We start from the raw sequence: 16915 nt of genomic DNA, 5'->3' as shown, positions 1-16915 counted from the left end.
TAAAAATGTTTGGCTAATAGTTAAAAGTATTTTTAACAGGATATTATTCTAGAAACATTATCTACTTCATTTCCTAGTTTTGCAATTCAGGGAGATTATTGATGGTGGGAATGGCATTTGATAAGAAAAAGACGCTTAAAATGTTCTGAAACTAGGAGAAGTTTACAGTGAATTTTTGACAAATACATTATTTTTCCTTTACAAAGTGAATTTATTTATACCTTCTTAATGAAATAAATGAACTTTAGTCATTTCCCATTTTATAATAGCTAACAAATGTACAACTTTATTGCTTCCCCAGGAAAGATTTAATGGTGGTACATGTCTTTCCTTCCATCTTCTTTTTGGCTAGAAATCTTAGAATGAGGACTGTCTTCAATGGTGCTTTTATCTTTTTCTGCCTCTTAGGTGGTAAGTCATTAAGAACACATAAATCAAAAAGAGGAAAAATTACTCAAGAAACTGCAGAATTATAAGTGGGGGGTGATCTTAAAGTATTTAAGATGTTTATAGCAAAGCTTAAGTAAACCCTTAATAATAAGAAAGTGAAAGTCGCTCAGTTGGGTCCGACTCTTTGCGACCCCCTGGACTGTAATACAGTCCATGGAATTCTCCAGGCCAGAATACTGAAGTGGGTAGCCTTTCCCTTCTCCAGGAGATCTTCCCAAGCCAGGGATCAAACCCAGAGCTAACATTTATTCAGCACTTCCTATATGCCAGGTACTGTTCTAAATATTTGTATTTAAAAAAATAAATAAATATTTGTATTAATGCACTGAATCCACGCCATAATCCTAAGAGTTAAGTGCTATTATTTCTCATTTTATATATGAGTACACTGAGTTGGTAGATGGTGGCCCAGAAGTTGCTATTACTATCATTAAACTGGAACTAACCAAACTAGGCAGGAAGCCTTGATAAATATGGCCCAAGTTAAACAAACCAGGTCTAGCTGCTGGACCACCCATTTGTAGTCTCTGCTTCCCACACTGCCCTCATTACTAAATACAGTTCACAACAGAGTTCTGATTATCCCTTGCAGAGTACAGGAGCAAACTCAAACTGCTAGGGTCTCTGCTGTATTTGAAGTCTTTATACTCCTCTTCTGTAAAGAATGTGTAGGGGACACTGGAATAGGTGAAAATTTTCAAGAGAACAGCTTTCCTGTCTTTTGGTTATCATGAAAAAAATTATTCAGTCAGGGGATTGTATTAATTTTGTTGGATACATAGAAAAGATGTGAGGGTTAAAGAAGAGGATTCAGCATAGAGAGAAATTTTGAAGTAAGGAGTGCCCATGAAGCAAGGATGGTTATTTTAAAAAGGTCACCATCATTGTGATTTATAATGTTTAAGTAATTACATATATATATTTTTTAATATGCATTTAAATAATTAAATATAGCCTGTTAGGTTTTCCCCACAATAAGGTCATAAAGTAGCATACTTCAGAATTAATCATGTGAGGAAACTATTAATTTAATATAAAACCTGAAACTTTGAGTTTAGTTGTCAAATTGGAATATATCATGTGTAGTTATATTAATAAAACCAACAATACATTTTCAGACAAAAACAGGCTGGAAGAAAGGATATGGGATCTGTGAATATGTTGATAAGTAGTCGTGCAATGGAACAAGCACAGTCAACAAAAAGCCTAAAAGTTAAGGCATTGTCTTCAGTTACAGTAAAGAATATCAGGGCCAACTTTTTAGGAAGAGGGCTATCGATGTTGGGTGTGGAATCAGAAGGAAGGAGAGAGAGAAACTAGAACAGATCTCATCCAGGAAACAAGCCAGGGGCCTTGGGCGTGACGGAGAAAGATCCAGCATCATGTAAGCTCCCCAGCATGCAGGGCCACTGAGCCATGAAGTGGATCTCTAAGGACAAGTTGTAAATTGAGAAATCATGAGTCCAGGAGGAAAATTCACTTGGGCATGACTTGAAGAAGCAAGCAGCTCTAGTACTCTGGGCAGGTAACTGATCCTGAATCTCAGAAGAATCAAAATCTCCAGCAAGAAGAAGGTGACATCAGAAGGTTTGGGATACACAAAGGTAGGCAGCTTCAGTGACATGGAGTATTTGGTCAAAACAAGGGGTTTGGATTCAAATAGACCTTTTTTAACTCCTGTCTCTGCCTTTGGAGTGAACTACTTAAAATTTTATGACCTCAGTTTCCTTTTGTGGGAAATGTAGAAAACTGTACATGCCTGAAAATTTAGTTGTGGGAAATGACTGGGCTAATGCATGTAAATTGCTTAACAGGCTCCTTGGCAGAAACTAAGTTCTTTTAAAAATATTTGCTGGTTGATCACTGATTATAGATTGAAAGTTTGTCATGTTCAGGGAGAGTACTAATGTGAACCAAATAAACCAAAATGTCTTGAGAAGAGTTTGAAACTGGAGAGAGTGGTCAACAGAGATTAATTACCCTCATTAGCCAGACTGCTGCTGCTGCTGCTAAGTAGCTTCAGTCGTGTCCAACTCTGTGAGACCCCATAGACGGCAGCCCACCAGGCTCCCCCGTCCCTGGGATTCTCCAGGCAAGAACACTGGAGTGGGTTGCCATTTCCTTCTCCAATGCATGAAAGTGAAAAGTGAAAAGTGAAAATGAAGTCACTCAGTCGTGTCCAACTCCTAGAGACCCCATGGACTGCATGCAGCCTACCAGGCTCCTCCATCCATGGGATTTTCCAGGCAAGAGTACTGGAATGGGGTGCCATCGCCTTCTCTGATTAGCCAGACTAATTTCTATTAAAAGTGATCTCTTCCAACTCCCAATATGTCAGAAATACAAAATACATTGCACAGGACTTCCCCAGTGGTCCAGTGGCTAAGACTCCAAGCTCCCCAAGCAGGGGGCTCAGGTTCCACCCCTGGAATCTAGGTCTTACATGCTGCAGCTAAGAGCTTGCATGGCGCAACTAAATATCCCACATGCCACAAGGAAGACTGAAGATTCCACGTGCTGCAACTAAAGCCTGGCGCACTAAATAAATAAATATTTTTAAAAGATTATTTTAAAAATACTTTGCACAAAATATTTCATAAATGTTTCTTTGGAGTTAATCAGTGAATAGGAGTGGAATGGCAATGGTTTTCATATATTAAAAGATTGGAACAATGAACATAAGACAAATTTTAGTTCAATTTCTGAAGAATCCGTTAACAATCTGAGCTTTTTCTTTTAATGATAATGAGCTCTCTATCATAAGCCAAGGCTTCCTGCAGGGATTATTACAAAGGCAGCTCCTGAATTCAGTAGAACCAGTGCTTCTCAAAAACCGGTCCAGACATCTTCATTCAAATCACAAGTCCTCCATTGTTTCTGGGCACCTAAAATACAGATTCCTGAGCCCCACCTCCTATAGATTCTAACTTAGGTGCTGTGGAGGCTGTGGAAATCTGTGTTCATTTTAACTGTTAATGTTAAATGTTCATTTAACATTTAAGTAAATCTGATGCATAGTCAGATTTGAAAAGGGGTCTTCAAGTTAATGTCTTCCAATCTCACCTATGTTGACTAAGTTCAAGAGTCTCTGGGCTACTTCCACATAATGAAAATAAATAACTCTTTTAAGCCAAAATAAAATGAACACAGATTTTCACAGCCTCCACAGAACCTGAGTTAGAAGCTACCAATGTGCAAACAGGGCTTCCCTTTTGGCTCAACGGTAAAGAAGCTGCCTACAGTGCAAGAGACCCGGGTTCGATCCCTGGGTCAGGAAGATCCCTTGGAGAAGGAAACAGCAACCCACTCCAAAATTCTTGCCTGGGAAATCCCATGAACAGAAGAGCCTGGCAGGCTACAGTCCATGGGGTTGAAAAAGAGTTGGATACAACTTAGCAACTAAACAACAATACCTAAACATTAAGCAATAAATGCTCAAAGAGAACCTACTACATATAATGTACAGCCTTAGACATTGAAACAAAGGCCTAACAGTGAATATATGGCTGAAATTAAATATTCTGGCTAAATAACTTTGGTTTAATTTAATTAGGCTCTGAGTTCCTGAATTTATTTTAACCAACTAAGTTGTTTAGCCCACCTGGCTTCATTTTTAATTAGTTCAGAGTGCTTTCACTTCTTTAATGTTGCATATGTTATAAAATTCCCCCCATTAAATTCCAAAAATAAAATATTTTAAATTTATATGAGTTATTAGAATCAATTTATAAAATATTGTTTACTTTTTAAAGTTGAAAATCACGACTTTATTTTTGGATTATTCTTTTCTCTCTTTTTTTTCCCTCTCTGATGTCTATCTCTATTTTCCCTATTCTGTACTTGAGCTGTTGGAGGTGTGATTTGTAGACAATGCAACCTCTCAATCCCCTTTCATGGATGTCTTTTGGACTTTGGAACATGCAGAACAAAACCTGGACAGTACTGTATAAAAGAGGTCCTTATTAAAGGTAAGTCATGACACTTTAAAAATCTTTAATTAAAATGAACACAGGAAAACTTACATAAGAGCAAACATTGAATGAGCATTTACTACATGTTAGATGCTTTACTAAGGGCTTTGCCTGGATTACATCACATCAATAAAACAATGATTTGAGCTGGATCTTGTCACTATTCCCAATTTAAGGATGAGAAATCTGAGCAGAAATTTACATGATGTTACACAGTTAAGCAGTGCTGTCTAATTCAAATGTGAGTGTTTAATTCCAGAGCATGCATTCCTAAAGAAATCTATATACTGCCTCATTCACATCATTCACATCCTCACAAAAAATTAATACATAATTTCCTTCTAAGTGTAGGGCTCTGTGCAATCACATAGGTTTCATGTCCAGAAACCCAACCTTGTCCACATGAGTTAAAGAAAGAAACAAAAATGCAAATGATGAAAACTTTAGAAGAAAATATTGGAGGACATATTTTAAGCTTAAAAGAAAGGAGGCCTCCTTAACATCCAAAAGACAAGATTATAAAGGAAATAATAGATAGATTTGAATATATCAATATTTTAAAATTTATGAAATGAATGATAACCCCAAAATTAAAAAGATGAGGGTTAAACTCATCTTTAGTGAGTGAAAATAATTGGAAATAAATAACAGAAAAAGTATTAATATCTGCCTAGAATAAATAACTTCTAAAAAACTAATTTTTCAAAGACCAACAATCAAAAAGAAACAAAATTGTTAAAGGAGATATAAAGGTAATTTTCAGAAGAGGAGATATAAATGACTTACCCTAAAAACATGAAAAGCTGCTCAACCTGAGAGTAAATGTCAAAGAAATTCAAATTACAAAAATATTATTTTTAACCCATCAGATTGCTAAAAATTACAAGAGTTTTGTAATATCAAGGGTTAGTGACTATACAGGAAAATGGGAATTCATACATTTTCTAATGACAGTTTAGATTGGTTTGGCTTTTTAAAGACAATTTGTGAATTTCAGTTAAAATTTTAAATGAGCTCAATTTTCTACAAAGCAATTCATTTCTTGGAATCTACTGCAGAGAAATACATGTAACACAAAAAAGCATGTGTCAAGGTTATTGCAACATTATGTTTAATAGGACAGTAACAGAAATTATCTAAATGTCTATAGGTAACTGTTAAACTATGATATATTCAGTTCATGGATTGCTATGCAATACTTAGAATGAACAGATCCCTCTGTTAACATGAAAAAATATTTTTGAAATTGTTGGACAGAAAAAAAGTCAGGGGCAAAACAGTATGTGTAGTATACCACTTATGTATAAAAATCCACAAAGCAAAACTCTAAAATTCTTTATGAAAATGGAAGAGGAGGAAAAAATGAGAGGAAATCAGAGTCAGTTGAGAGAGAGGAAGAGAATCTGGGGTAATGTCTGCTGAGGTGCTGGTTTTAATAGGGTTACTTGAGCTTTGTTCAACCAATGTACCTTCATCCCCTCTCTGAATTCCAAGTACCGTCTCTCACCTGTGCCAATCAAGAGCCCCTTCCTATCAAAGAGGAAAGGGGCCAGGTCCCTCCACCCCCAGAGCCCTGAAATATTAGCTTTCAGTGACTGCTCTTCTCTTCCTGAATGTGTACAGGTAGACCTCTAGTCAGCTTATCATAAAAACTCTGCACATAAAAGCCTGGAAGCTTATACAGAAAAATCTTGACAATATATATCTCTAGGTTGGGTCAAGGACCTAGAATAATTACAATGTTGTAGGAAGAACAGTTTTCCAACATGGAAAGTCTGACATTTCACTCTGATGCAAAACAAATACAATTGGAACTTAGGCTTTTGATGATGTTATCAACAATTTGTCAACACTACTGACACTTTCACAGGATAATTCTTTGTTATATAGGGCTATTTTGTAGAATGGTTAGCACATTGCTGGCTTATACTCACTTCATCCCAGTAATATCTTCTAAGTTGTAACAATAAAAATGTTTCTGGGGACTTCCCTGGCAGTCTAGTGGTTAAGACTTTGCCTTCCAATGCAGAGGGTGTGGGTTTGATCCCTTATTGGGGTAAGCCATGCAGTGCAGCCAAAACAAATTTTTTAATGAGAAAGATATTCTGTTAGAAGAATGAAAAGTAAAAAACTGGAAGAATATCTGATAAAGGATTCATTTTCAAAATATATAAGTCATTCTTAAAATTCAATAATAAAAAATGGTTCTGGGCATTATCTAATGTCCTTAGGTTGGGGAGCAAAATTACTCCCAATTGAAAAAGACTGCTGTTTTCTCAAATTTCCAAAGAGTCATGTTTTGCTCCCTTTAGAGAAATGTTCTTGGTGTTCTCCCCCATACAACTGGGGGAGTTACTAGACAGTACTGTCACTTACTTTGTACTTCTGTGTATTTTCCACATTTTCTACAGTGAACATGTATTACTACTTATAACTGGGGGAAAATTAAATGAGGTCAAGGACATGCCTCCATTCCTAAGAAGCACTTACACATTTAAACAACTCTTATGTGGATTCAGCCCTTTGAGTAGCTCATGACCTGGGTAAAACTGAGCGATGATTATTAGGAAGTCTCTAAACAGCCAACATTTCAGAAACTTCTACATAGTGAAAGGCAATTGCATGGCTTTTGTCAACTGAGTTTGAAAGCTATTTTGTTTTACAGTTTCAAAGCTTTGTATTGTAATGTACCCAACTAGAATAACTTTAGGTGGGAGTTCTTAAAAGGCAAGATGATTGTATTCTCATAGATCTAGAGCTTTCACTTTGTTTTCCTTTGTTGTTATTGTTTTTTTTTAATTGGAGTATAGTTGCTTTACAATGTTGTATTAGTTTCTGCCGGACAGCAAAATGAATCAGATATATAGATAGATAGATAGATAGATAGATAGATATAGATATATAGATATATAGATATATAGATATATATATCTCCCCTCTTTTTAAAATATCCTTCCAGTGTAGATCATCATCGTACACTGAGTATAGAGTTCCCTGTGCTGTACAGTCAGTTCTCAGTTATCTATTTTATACATAGTAATGTATATATGTCATAAAAAGGAAGGAAATAGTGCTGTTTGCTGAGATGTAGATAGACCTAGACACTGTTGTACAGAGTGAATTCAGAAAAACAAATATCGTATAATATCGCTTATATGTGGCATCTAGAAAAATGGTACAGATGAACATTTTTTTCCTTTTTTTAACCTGTTAGTTATCTGAAGCATCTGAAGCCAGGTCAGTTGCACCCTCTAAGGGATTCTTCTACCATGATCTCTTGTTTCCCCCAGGTGGAATTCATTGGTATACAATTGAAGGCTGCACAGAAAGCCAAGACCAGTGTTTTCGGAGAATCCTGACATCTCATCAGATTTACTCTACTCACTGCTGCCATCGTCCTTTGTGCAATTTCTGAGCCAGGGGCCCATATCTAAACTGGTTCACTGATCAGTCAGTCTCAAAGCCTGAGCCAGTCATCCCAAGATGGCAACTACCATCAATCAGCCCTCTGCAACAGCCTCAGACCTGCAGGTTGTAGGAGTTATGGTCTGAAACCAAGGCTCTTAATGTGCCCAACATCCACCTCATCTCAGAAACATCCATTCCTACACCATTTTCTCCTCTCTCCTCTTTCTGTTTATTTCCCCTTTCAGTGATTTCAAAGCCAAAAAGCAAAACTGTGAGTGACTCTCTGAGTCAAATTATGCATGTGATATCTACTTTACTAATTTTCCTAAATATTTCCATACTCCAAAAAACAGTTACCAATGAGTTGTATCACAAGATACCAAGTGACTTGAAAGTGTTGGTTTGGTTTCCAAAGCAAACCGCCCTGCTCTTTCAGGTCAATTTATTGCATAGGGGAAACGGCTTTAACAAATACTGCAGGAAAAATAAGCGGGGTCAGCAAACCGGGATAAGAACTATGGACTCAAACGGCAAAGGTCTCAGGCAGGTGCAAGGGTTCGTACTTATTTTTCTCATCTGTGTTAAAATTTGTCAAAATTTTGGATTTCCGTACTTCAACCACACATTAGTGCTTTGGCTAATCTAATTTTGGCAGATTAAGCAATTGAACTGAAGCAGGGAAATGGGTTTCCCTGCACAAGAAATTTTAAAGGTTTATAAATATACTTTTAACTGCAATTTGGATTTTTTTAATGTGCCACATATTCAATTATTCTCATTCAATGCCCTACTTTTGCAATTTCAAGATTATTGTGTTTTAAATTTTAGTTATTTTTCTCTGTATTTCCAGGTGTTTGACAAATTTAAATGGTAAATAATAAGTCTCAATAAAACCTTCTTATTTTTTTTCCTCAGAACTTAGGGCAACATCTTATACACAGTGGGCCTTTAACAAATGCCTTTCTATAAACTTTGAAGTAAAAAAAGCATTAAAAAAAATAATCCCAAGGAAACTAGATATTTTCCTCTACACTCATTTTACCTATATTCCTTAGACCACATTTTTGAAACCACAAAAAAAATTTCTTCATCCTGAAATTTAAATCCATTTGTTATTATTCTATCACTCTATGAATCAGCTACATTGGTAAACAGTGGTTATTCTAAATCAGTGAACTTCATGGAGATTTTACTAAGTCTGTTAAGTCACTTCAGTCGTGTCTGACTCTGTGCGACCCCATAGACAGCAGGCCACCAGATTCCCCCGTCCCTGGGATTCTCCAGGCAAGAACACTGGAGTGGGTTGCCATTTCCTTCTCCAATACATGAAAGTGAAAAGTGAAAGTGAAGTCACTCAGTCGTGTCTGACTCTTAGCGACCACATGGACTGCAGCCTACCAGGCTCCTCCATCCATGGGATTTTCCAGGCAAGAGTACTGGAGTGGGGGTGCCATTGCCTTCTCCACATGGAGATTTTACTTTTTCTTTAGTGTAAGCAATGCTGTTTACCCAGTTTATAAGTAAACTGGGAGGCGGGGTGGGGGTAGGGAGGAGAATGACAAGATCAGATAATCAGTGACTAATTCCAGAGGACTTCCCAAGCTTAATTCACAACCCAAGTGATGGAATGAGAAAACACTAGATTGCTTACTTTTTGATACTGAGCTGTGTTTAATCCCTTGTCAGTTGCATCATTTGCAAATATTTTCTCCCATTCTGTGGGGTTTTTGTTTTATTTATGGTTTCCTTTGCTCTGCAAAAGCTTTTCAGTTTAATTAGGTTCCATTTGTTCATTTTTGTTTTTCTTTTTATTACTCTAAAAGAAGTAGATCCAAAAAGGTATTTCTGTGATTTATGTCAAAGAATGTTTTGCCTAAAAAAATAATAACTAGGAAGTAGGTGCAGGTGTTACTATTTTGTGTTACCAATTAGCCGATAACCTTGCCAAGTCTCTCTGGTCTCTCTTTACCTCATTCTCCTCATGTATAAGATGAATAGGACTGAATCACAAGATCTCTCAGATCCCTTCAAGTTCTAACATTATAGGCATACCTCAGAGATATTGTGGATTCAGTTCCAGACTGCCACTAAAACAAATATTGCAATATAGAGAGTCACATGAATGTTTTGATGTCCCAGTGCACATAAAAGTTATATTTACACTACACTGTGGTCCGTTAAGTGTACAATAACTTTATGTCTAAAAAAATACACTCCTTAATTAAATTCTTTATTGTCAAAAAATGCTAACCATCATCTGAGCCTTCAGCAAGTTGTAATCTTTTTAATAGTAAAGGATCTTGCCTCCATGCTGATAGCTGCTGGATGGTGGTTGCTATAGACTGGGGTGAGTGATAATGAGGTGACTGTGGCAATTTCCTAAAATAAGAAAACAATGGACTCTTCCTTTCACAAATGGTTTCTCTATAGGATGCAGTGCTGTTTGACAGAATTTTACCCAGTCTGAAGTCGATCCTCTCAAACTCTGCCACTGCTTTATCAATTAAGTTTATATAATATTCTAAATAATTTGGTGTCATTTCAATAGTCTTCACAGTATCTTCACCAGGAGTTGTTTCCATCCCAAGAAACTACTTTCTTTGCTCATTCATAAGAAGCAACTCTTCATTCCTTAAAGTTTTATCATGAGATTGCCACAATTCAAAAGAAACCACTTTCTTTGCTCATTCATAAGAAGCAACTCTTCATTCCTTAAAGTTTTATCATGAGATTGCCACAATTCAGTCATCTTCAGGCTCCACGTCTAATTCTAGTTCTCTTGCTATTGTCACCACATATGCCATTACTTCCTCCACTCACGTCTTCAACTTAACCCTCCAAGTCATCCATGAGGGCTGGAATCAACCTCTTTCCAAACTCTTATTGATGTTGATATTTTGACCTTTTCCCATGAATCATAAATGTTCTTAATGGCATCTAGAATGGTGAATTCTTTCCAGATTTTCAACTGACTTTTCCCAAATTCATCAGAGCAATCACTGTCTAAGCCAGCTATGGCCTTATGAAATATGTTTCTTAAATAAGAAGACTTGAAAGTTGAAATTACTCTTTGAACCATGGGCTACAGAATGGATGTTGTGTTAGCATGCAGAAAACAACATTAATCTCACTCTACCTCTCCATCAGAGCTCTTGGTTGACAAGGTGCACTGTCAATGAACAGTAATAAAAACTATTTTGAGAGGAACCTTTTTTTGAGCAGTAAGTCTCCATAGTAGGCTTAAAATATTAAGCTAACCATGTTGTAAACAGATATGCTGGCAGGTTTTGTTGTTCCATTCCTAGGGAACAGGTAGAATAGATTGAGCATAACTCTTAAGGGCCCTAGGGTTTCCAAAATGGTAAATTAGCATTAGCTTCAACTTCAAGTCACCAGCTACATTAGCCCCTAACAAGAGAGTCCGACTGTCCTTTGAAGCTTTGAAGCTAGGTATTGACTTCTCTTGTCTAGCTATGAAAGTCCTAGATGGTATCTTCTTTCAATATAAGGTTGTTTCATCTACACTGAAAATCTGTTTTGTTTGTAGTCACCTTTATTATCTTAGCTGCTGCTGCTGCTGCTAAGTCGCTTCAGTCGTGTCCAACTCTGTGCAACCCCATAGACGGCAGCCCACCAGGCTCCCCTGTCTCTGGGATTCTCCAGGCAAGAACACTGGAGTGGGTTGCCATTTCCTTCTCCAGTGCATGAAAAGTGAAAGTGAAAAGTGAAAGTGAAGTCGCTCAGTCGTGTCCGACTCTTTGCAACCCCATGGACTGCAGCCCACCAGGCTCCTCTATCCATGGGATTTTCCAGGCAAGAGTACTGGAGTGGGATGCCATCGCCTTCTCCAAATTATCTTAGCTAGATCTGGATAACTTGCTGCAGCTTCTACATCAGCACTTGCTGCTTCATCTTGCACTTCTATGTTATGGAGATGGCTTCTTAAGCCTCATAGACCAACCTCTGCCAGCTCCAAACTATCCTGCAGCTTCCTCACCTCTCTCATCCTTCATAGAATTAAGAGTTAGGGCCTTGCTCTGGATTAGACTTTGGCTTAAGGGAATATTATGGCTGATTTGCTCTTCTCTTCAGACCACTAAAACTTTTTCTATAGCAACATTAAGGTTATTTCACTTTCTTATCATTCATGTGTTCACTGGACTAGCACTTTTAATTTGCTTCAAGAAATTTGCATTCACAACATGTCTGTTTGATGCAAGAGACCTAGCTTTCAGCCTCTTGGCTTGTATTCCTCACTAAACTTACTCATCTCTAGCATTTGATCTAAAGTACAGACATGTGACTTCCCCTTCACTTGAACACTTAGAGGCCAGTCTAGAGTTTTGTTTTGTTTTTTAGTATTTTACTATTTTTTATTATTAGTCTATTTATTTGGCTGTGTCAGGTCTTAGTTGTGGTGTTCAGGCTTTTCTAGTTGTAGCACTTGAGGTTAGTTGCCCTGTGACATGTGGGATCTTAGTTCCCTGACCAGGAATTGAACCTGTGTTCCCTGCATTGAAAGGCTGATTCTTAACTACTGGACCACCAGGGAAGTCCCCATAGAGTTATTAACTGGCCTGATTTCAAGATCTTTGTGTCTAATGGAATACAGAGGCCTGAGGAGTTGGAGAGAGTTGAGGGAATACTGATTCAATGGAGCAGTCAGAATATACACACCTATCAGTTAAGTTCACTCATCTTAAAGGGGTATGATTCATAGCACCTAAAATAATTACAACAGTAACATCAAAGATCACTGATCACAGATCACCAAAACAAATATAAAAGTGATGAAAACATTTGAAATATTGCAATAATTACCAAAATGTGACACAGAGACATAAAGTCAACAAATGCTGTTAAAAGGAATAAAGTAGCACCGATAGATGCTCAATGCAGTTGTTACAAATCTTCAACTTATAAAAAATGCAATACTCTGAACTACAATAAAGAAAAGCACAATAAAACAAGGCATACTTATACACAACTCAACATTAACTAACAACTCTTTGCTATTGTTTTCTTACGTTAAAAATAAGACTTGGTGCCAAATACAGACCATGAAATAGGCTCTGAATATATGACCAATTGGAGAAGGCAATGGCACCCCACTCCAGTACTCTTGCCTGGAAAATCCCATGGATGGAGGAGCCTGGTGGGCTGCAATCCACTGGGTCACTAAGAGTCAGACACGACTGAGTGACTTAGCAGCAGCAGCAGCAGCATATGACCAATACTCACTTGGCTTTGTATTTTCCATGAAATTGAAGGAGAAATGCAAACCATGACAGCACTGACCATCGTTGAAGCAGTTTAGCTGTATGTCAATTTGACCCCAAAATCACCATGGGAACAAAAAGAACTTCCCTATCCTTGAAACTCCAGTACTTTGGCCACCTCATGCGAAGAGCTGACTCATTGGAAAAGACTCTGATGCTGGGAGGGATTGGGGGCAGGAAGAGAAGGGGACGACAGAAGATGAGATGGCTGGATGGCATCACCGACTCGATGGACGTGAGTCTGAGTGAACTCCGGGAGTTGGTGATGGACAGGGAGGCCTGGCGTGCTGCAATTCATGGGGTCGCAAAGAGTCGGACACGACTGAGCCACTGATCTGATCTGATCTGATCTGATCCTTGAACTGGTACATTGAGTAATGACCTCAAAGAAGTCCATGTTCTAATCCCTGGAAACTATGAATATTTTAATTTATGGGGCAAAAGTGACTTTGCTCATATGCTCATAGATTTTGAAATAAGGAGATTATCTTGTATTAACTGGGTGGCCCCCAATATTGTAATCACGAGAGTCTTTGTTAAGAAGGAAGCAGGAAAGTCAGAGTCAGACAAGATGTGATGGTGGAAGCAGAGTCAGAGAGATTTGAAGATGCTTTGCTGCTGTCTTTGAAGACGGATGAGAGGGGAAACAAGCCAAGGGATGTGGGTGACCTCTAAAGCTGGAAAAGTCAAGGACATAGTGTCTTCTAGAGCCTCAGAAGAAATGCAGCCCTGTGGACACCTTTTAGACTTGTGACTTCCGAAATGGTAAAGTAACTTGTGTTCTTGTTAAAGCAGCCATGGGAAACACATTCGATCATGTGAGGAGTGCTGTGGCATTTCCCTTCTCCCGAGGTTGACACACCCAATACTTGGTTTGATTTCAAGAGCAGCATCTTGTGTCATATTGTCTTCCTTTCACTCTATCGATTTCTCAGTGATAACTTCCCTCGAAACACACAGATGGCCTAGAACCATGCAGTCGCCCCTTTTCATTTTACACCTCCCACTCAAGCCCCTATCCATTCAAGATTTCTTCAGCTAACAAATTTACTTTTTTCCTATCACCCATACCTAAAAACAAAGTGATACCAGATTAGCCTGCTTTTAATCTATTTATAAGACACTAGACTGAAGTGCTAATAAATCTATAGACTTCCCTTGATCCTCTGAATCCCAGGATGGCTTCCTTGTTGATTATATTTTCTTTCTGCAGCTGAAATAGAAACCTCAGGGGTTAATGCCTCTTAATTCATTTAAACGAAAACTCTGCATTAGATAAATTGGGGACATCTGGAGGACGTGGCAGAGAAGAGATGGAACATGATTATATTAGCAAAGGAGGGATGATAACACTGCTGGCCCTCAGTTACAAGGTCTTCTGAAGTTCTAGAGAGCACACATTTTATTATTTTATTTACTCATTATTAAAAGCACAACTTTTATAATCAATATGGCCATTGCTGTTTTCCCCACTCTACAGATGAGGAGTCTGAGACCCCCACATAGCTAACAGGTGGCAGAGGGGGGACCTTCCTGTGATGTCCACATGACCTTCACCCCTCCACAAATGCCAGCCCTGGGGAGAAGCACATAGATGGACAGTAAATTGAGCCTCTGGGAGAATATGACCCTGACTCCTTAGCATATGCTGCAGGCCTCTGAGGAGAAGGAAATGGCAACCCACTCCAGTATTCTTGCCAAGAGAATTCCATGGACAGAGAAGCCTGGTGGGCTGGTGTCCATGGGTTCCACAGAATCGGACATAACTGAAGCGACTTAGCATGCATGCATGCATAGGAGAAGGAAATGGCAACCCACTCCAGTATTCTTCCCTGGAGAATCCCAGGGACAGAGGAGCCTGGTGGGCTGCCGTCTATGGAGCTGCACAGAGTTGGACATGACTGAAGCGACTTAGCAGCAGCAGTAGCAACAGTGGGTGTCTGAGAAATGTGACTTAATGTCTTTGAAGTACAGAAGCAAAGACAGACATCAACATCAACGGTATGGTTGATGATCAAACTCTGAGCTCCATAAGCAACTCTGAGTCTGACTAGGACTTTGGATAGGAAGAAATATTCAGTTATATGATGGAGCAAAATCTGAAGTGCTGAATATTATAAGCTACATAAACAGGGAGCTCTCTCTAAAATTTTTATTTTCTGCACTGAAGAACTTCATGTGCTAATATATTTATGGCTAAAACTCTAGGCTGATGTATTAGTACAATGTCAGAGACATGGTAAAATACTTGGGGTCTTTACAGCTCTGACTGTCTACAGTAGCTCACATGCTCTCTCCCAGTGGCAGACCCATATGGCTGCAAATTCTACAAGTAAAGGCATTAGAGGTAGCTGACCTGGTGGACACATTTCTCCTATTTGCATATTTCCTTGATCTTTGCATCTCACCACCAGGAAGTAATTCTTCAAACTTTTCTGGCTGAACCTCAAATCCTAATGCTTCAAATAGCAGAACAAATACAGAAAGGCAGGTCCATAATCTGTCCTTCCCATACTTCTTGGTGTGAGTATATTCTATGCCTTATCATCCCCACACTTACTGAATATAGTTATTAGAGTTGCCATCAGAAATGATTGTGTAGAGTGGATCTCCCAGCAGTATTGTAACTATGCATTTTGGTGCCAGGGCAAGCATAAAACATGCCCTCAAATTCACTTTGCAATACATATCTTGGCTTACATATGGGTGTTACTGATAATACTTGCTATCTGATAGTTCATGTTTTAGCTAATTATTCCTGCTGCTTTTGCTGCTGCTGCTAAGTCGCTTCAGTCATGTCCAACTCTGTGCAACCCCATAGACGGCAGCCCACCAGGCTCCCCCGTCCCTGGGATTCTCCAGGCAAGGACACTGGAGTGGGTTGCCATTTCCTTCTCCAATGCATGAAAGTAAAAAGTGAAAAGTGAAAGTGAAGTCGCTCTCCCAGCAACCCCATGGACTGCAACCCACCAGGCTCCTCCATCCATGGGATTCTCCAGGCAAGAGTACTGGAGTGGGGTGCCATTGCCTTCTCTGCTAACTAGGTGTTAAACTTAGTGACACTACATGCCTGTGTTGTTGAATTAATTGCACAATTATTTAAAAATTAACACACTAAAATTCAGAGCCTTAGGACAAAAGTGTAATGCCAGGTCAAGTTACAGATCTAGTTACAGACAAGGAAGAAAGAGAAAAAAGATGTAGTCAATAAGGGTAGAAATTTGAAGCACATAGAATTCATTAATCTGATAAATATTTATTGAGCAATTCCTAACATGTCAGGTACAATGCAAGTCATAAAGATCCAAGAGAGAATAATTTTGATGTTCATGCAGTTGCTCCTGGTGCAAGTGAAGAGACCACAAAAATTGGCATTTGTAATATAGTAAGTCTGTAATATTAATAAATACAGGCTGATATGTAGGGTTCCAAAGAAAGGTACCTACTCCAACGTTGGTCACAAAAGACTCTCAAAGGAGGTATGACTAAGCTAAAATCTGAAAGATAGGAATCAGTCAGAAAAGCTGGGAGGCTGGAGGGAAAACATTCTCTGAAGGTTAATTTTATGTGTCAACTTGTCTAGGCCACAGTATCCAGATCTGGTCAATTATAATTCTAGGTGTTTCTGTGAAGGTATTTTTTTAGGTGGAACTAATATTTAAATCAGTAGACTTTGCATAAAACAGATTAACCTGCATAATACAGAAGGTAGTTGAAGGCTTTATTATAAAAAGATGGACTTCCCCCATGGAAGAAGAAATTCTGCCAGAAGGTGGCCTCCAATTCGAATTGTAACTGTCCCCTGGG

At 38.4% G+C, this 16915-nt stretch overlaps 1 protein-coding gene across 1 annotated transcript in view; it reads left to right on the top strand.

The window, feature by feature from the left end:
- Nucleotides 1–8199, top strand: part of C8H9orf57 (chromosome 8 C9orf57 homolog) — an 85799-nt gene extending 77600 nt beyond the window's left edge. Inside the window, exons 3-5 of the mRNA XM_027550202.1 lie at nt 302–411; nt 4296–4418; nt 7712–8199. Of these exons, the coding sequence (XP_027406003.1) occupies nt 302–411; nt 4296–4418; nt 7712–7836 (358 nt within the window). The 3' untranslated portion in view covers nt 7837–8199. The remainder of the gene's footprint in view (nt 1–301; nt 412–4295; nt 4419–7711) is intronic.
- Nucleotides 8200–16915: the final 8716 nt, after the last annotated feature.

Source organism: Bos indicus x Bos taurus, chromosome 8 (genome assembly GCF_003369695.1).
Source record: "Bos indicus x Bos taurus breed Angus x Brahman F1 hybrid chromosome 8, Bos_hybrid_MaternalHap_v2.0, whole genome shotgun sequence".
Lineage (NCBI taxonomy): Eukaryota > Metazoa > Chordata > Mammalia > Artiodactyla > Bovidae > Bos > Bos indicus x Bos taurus.
Note: the sequence above shows the minus strand (reverse complement) of the source record. Positions and strands in the feature narration are given on the sequence as shown.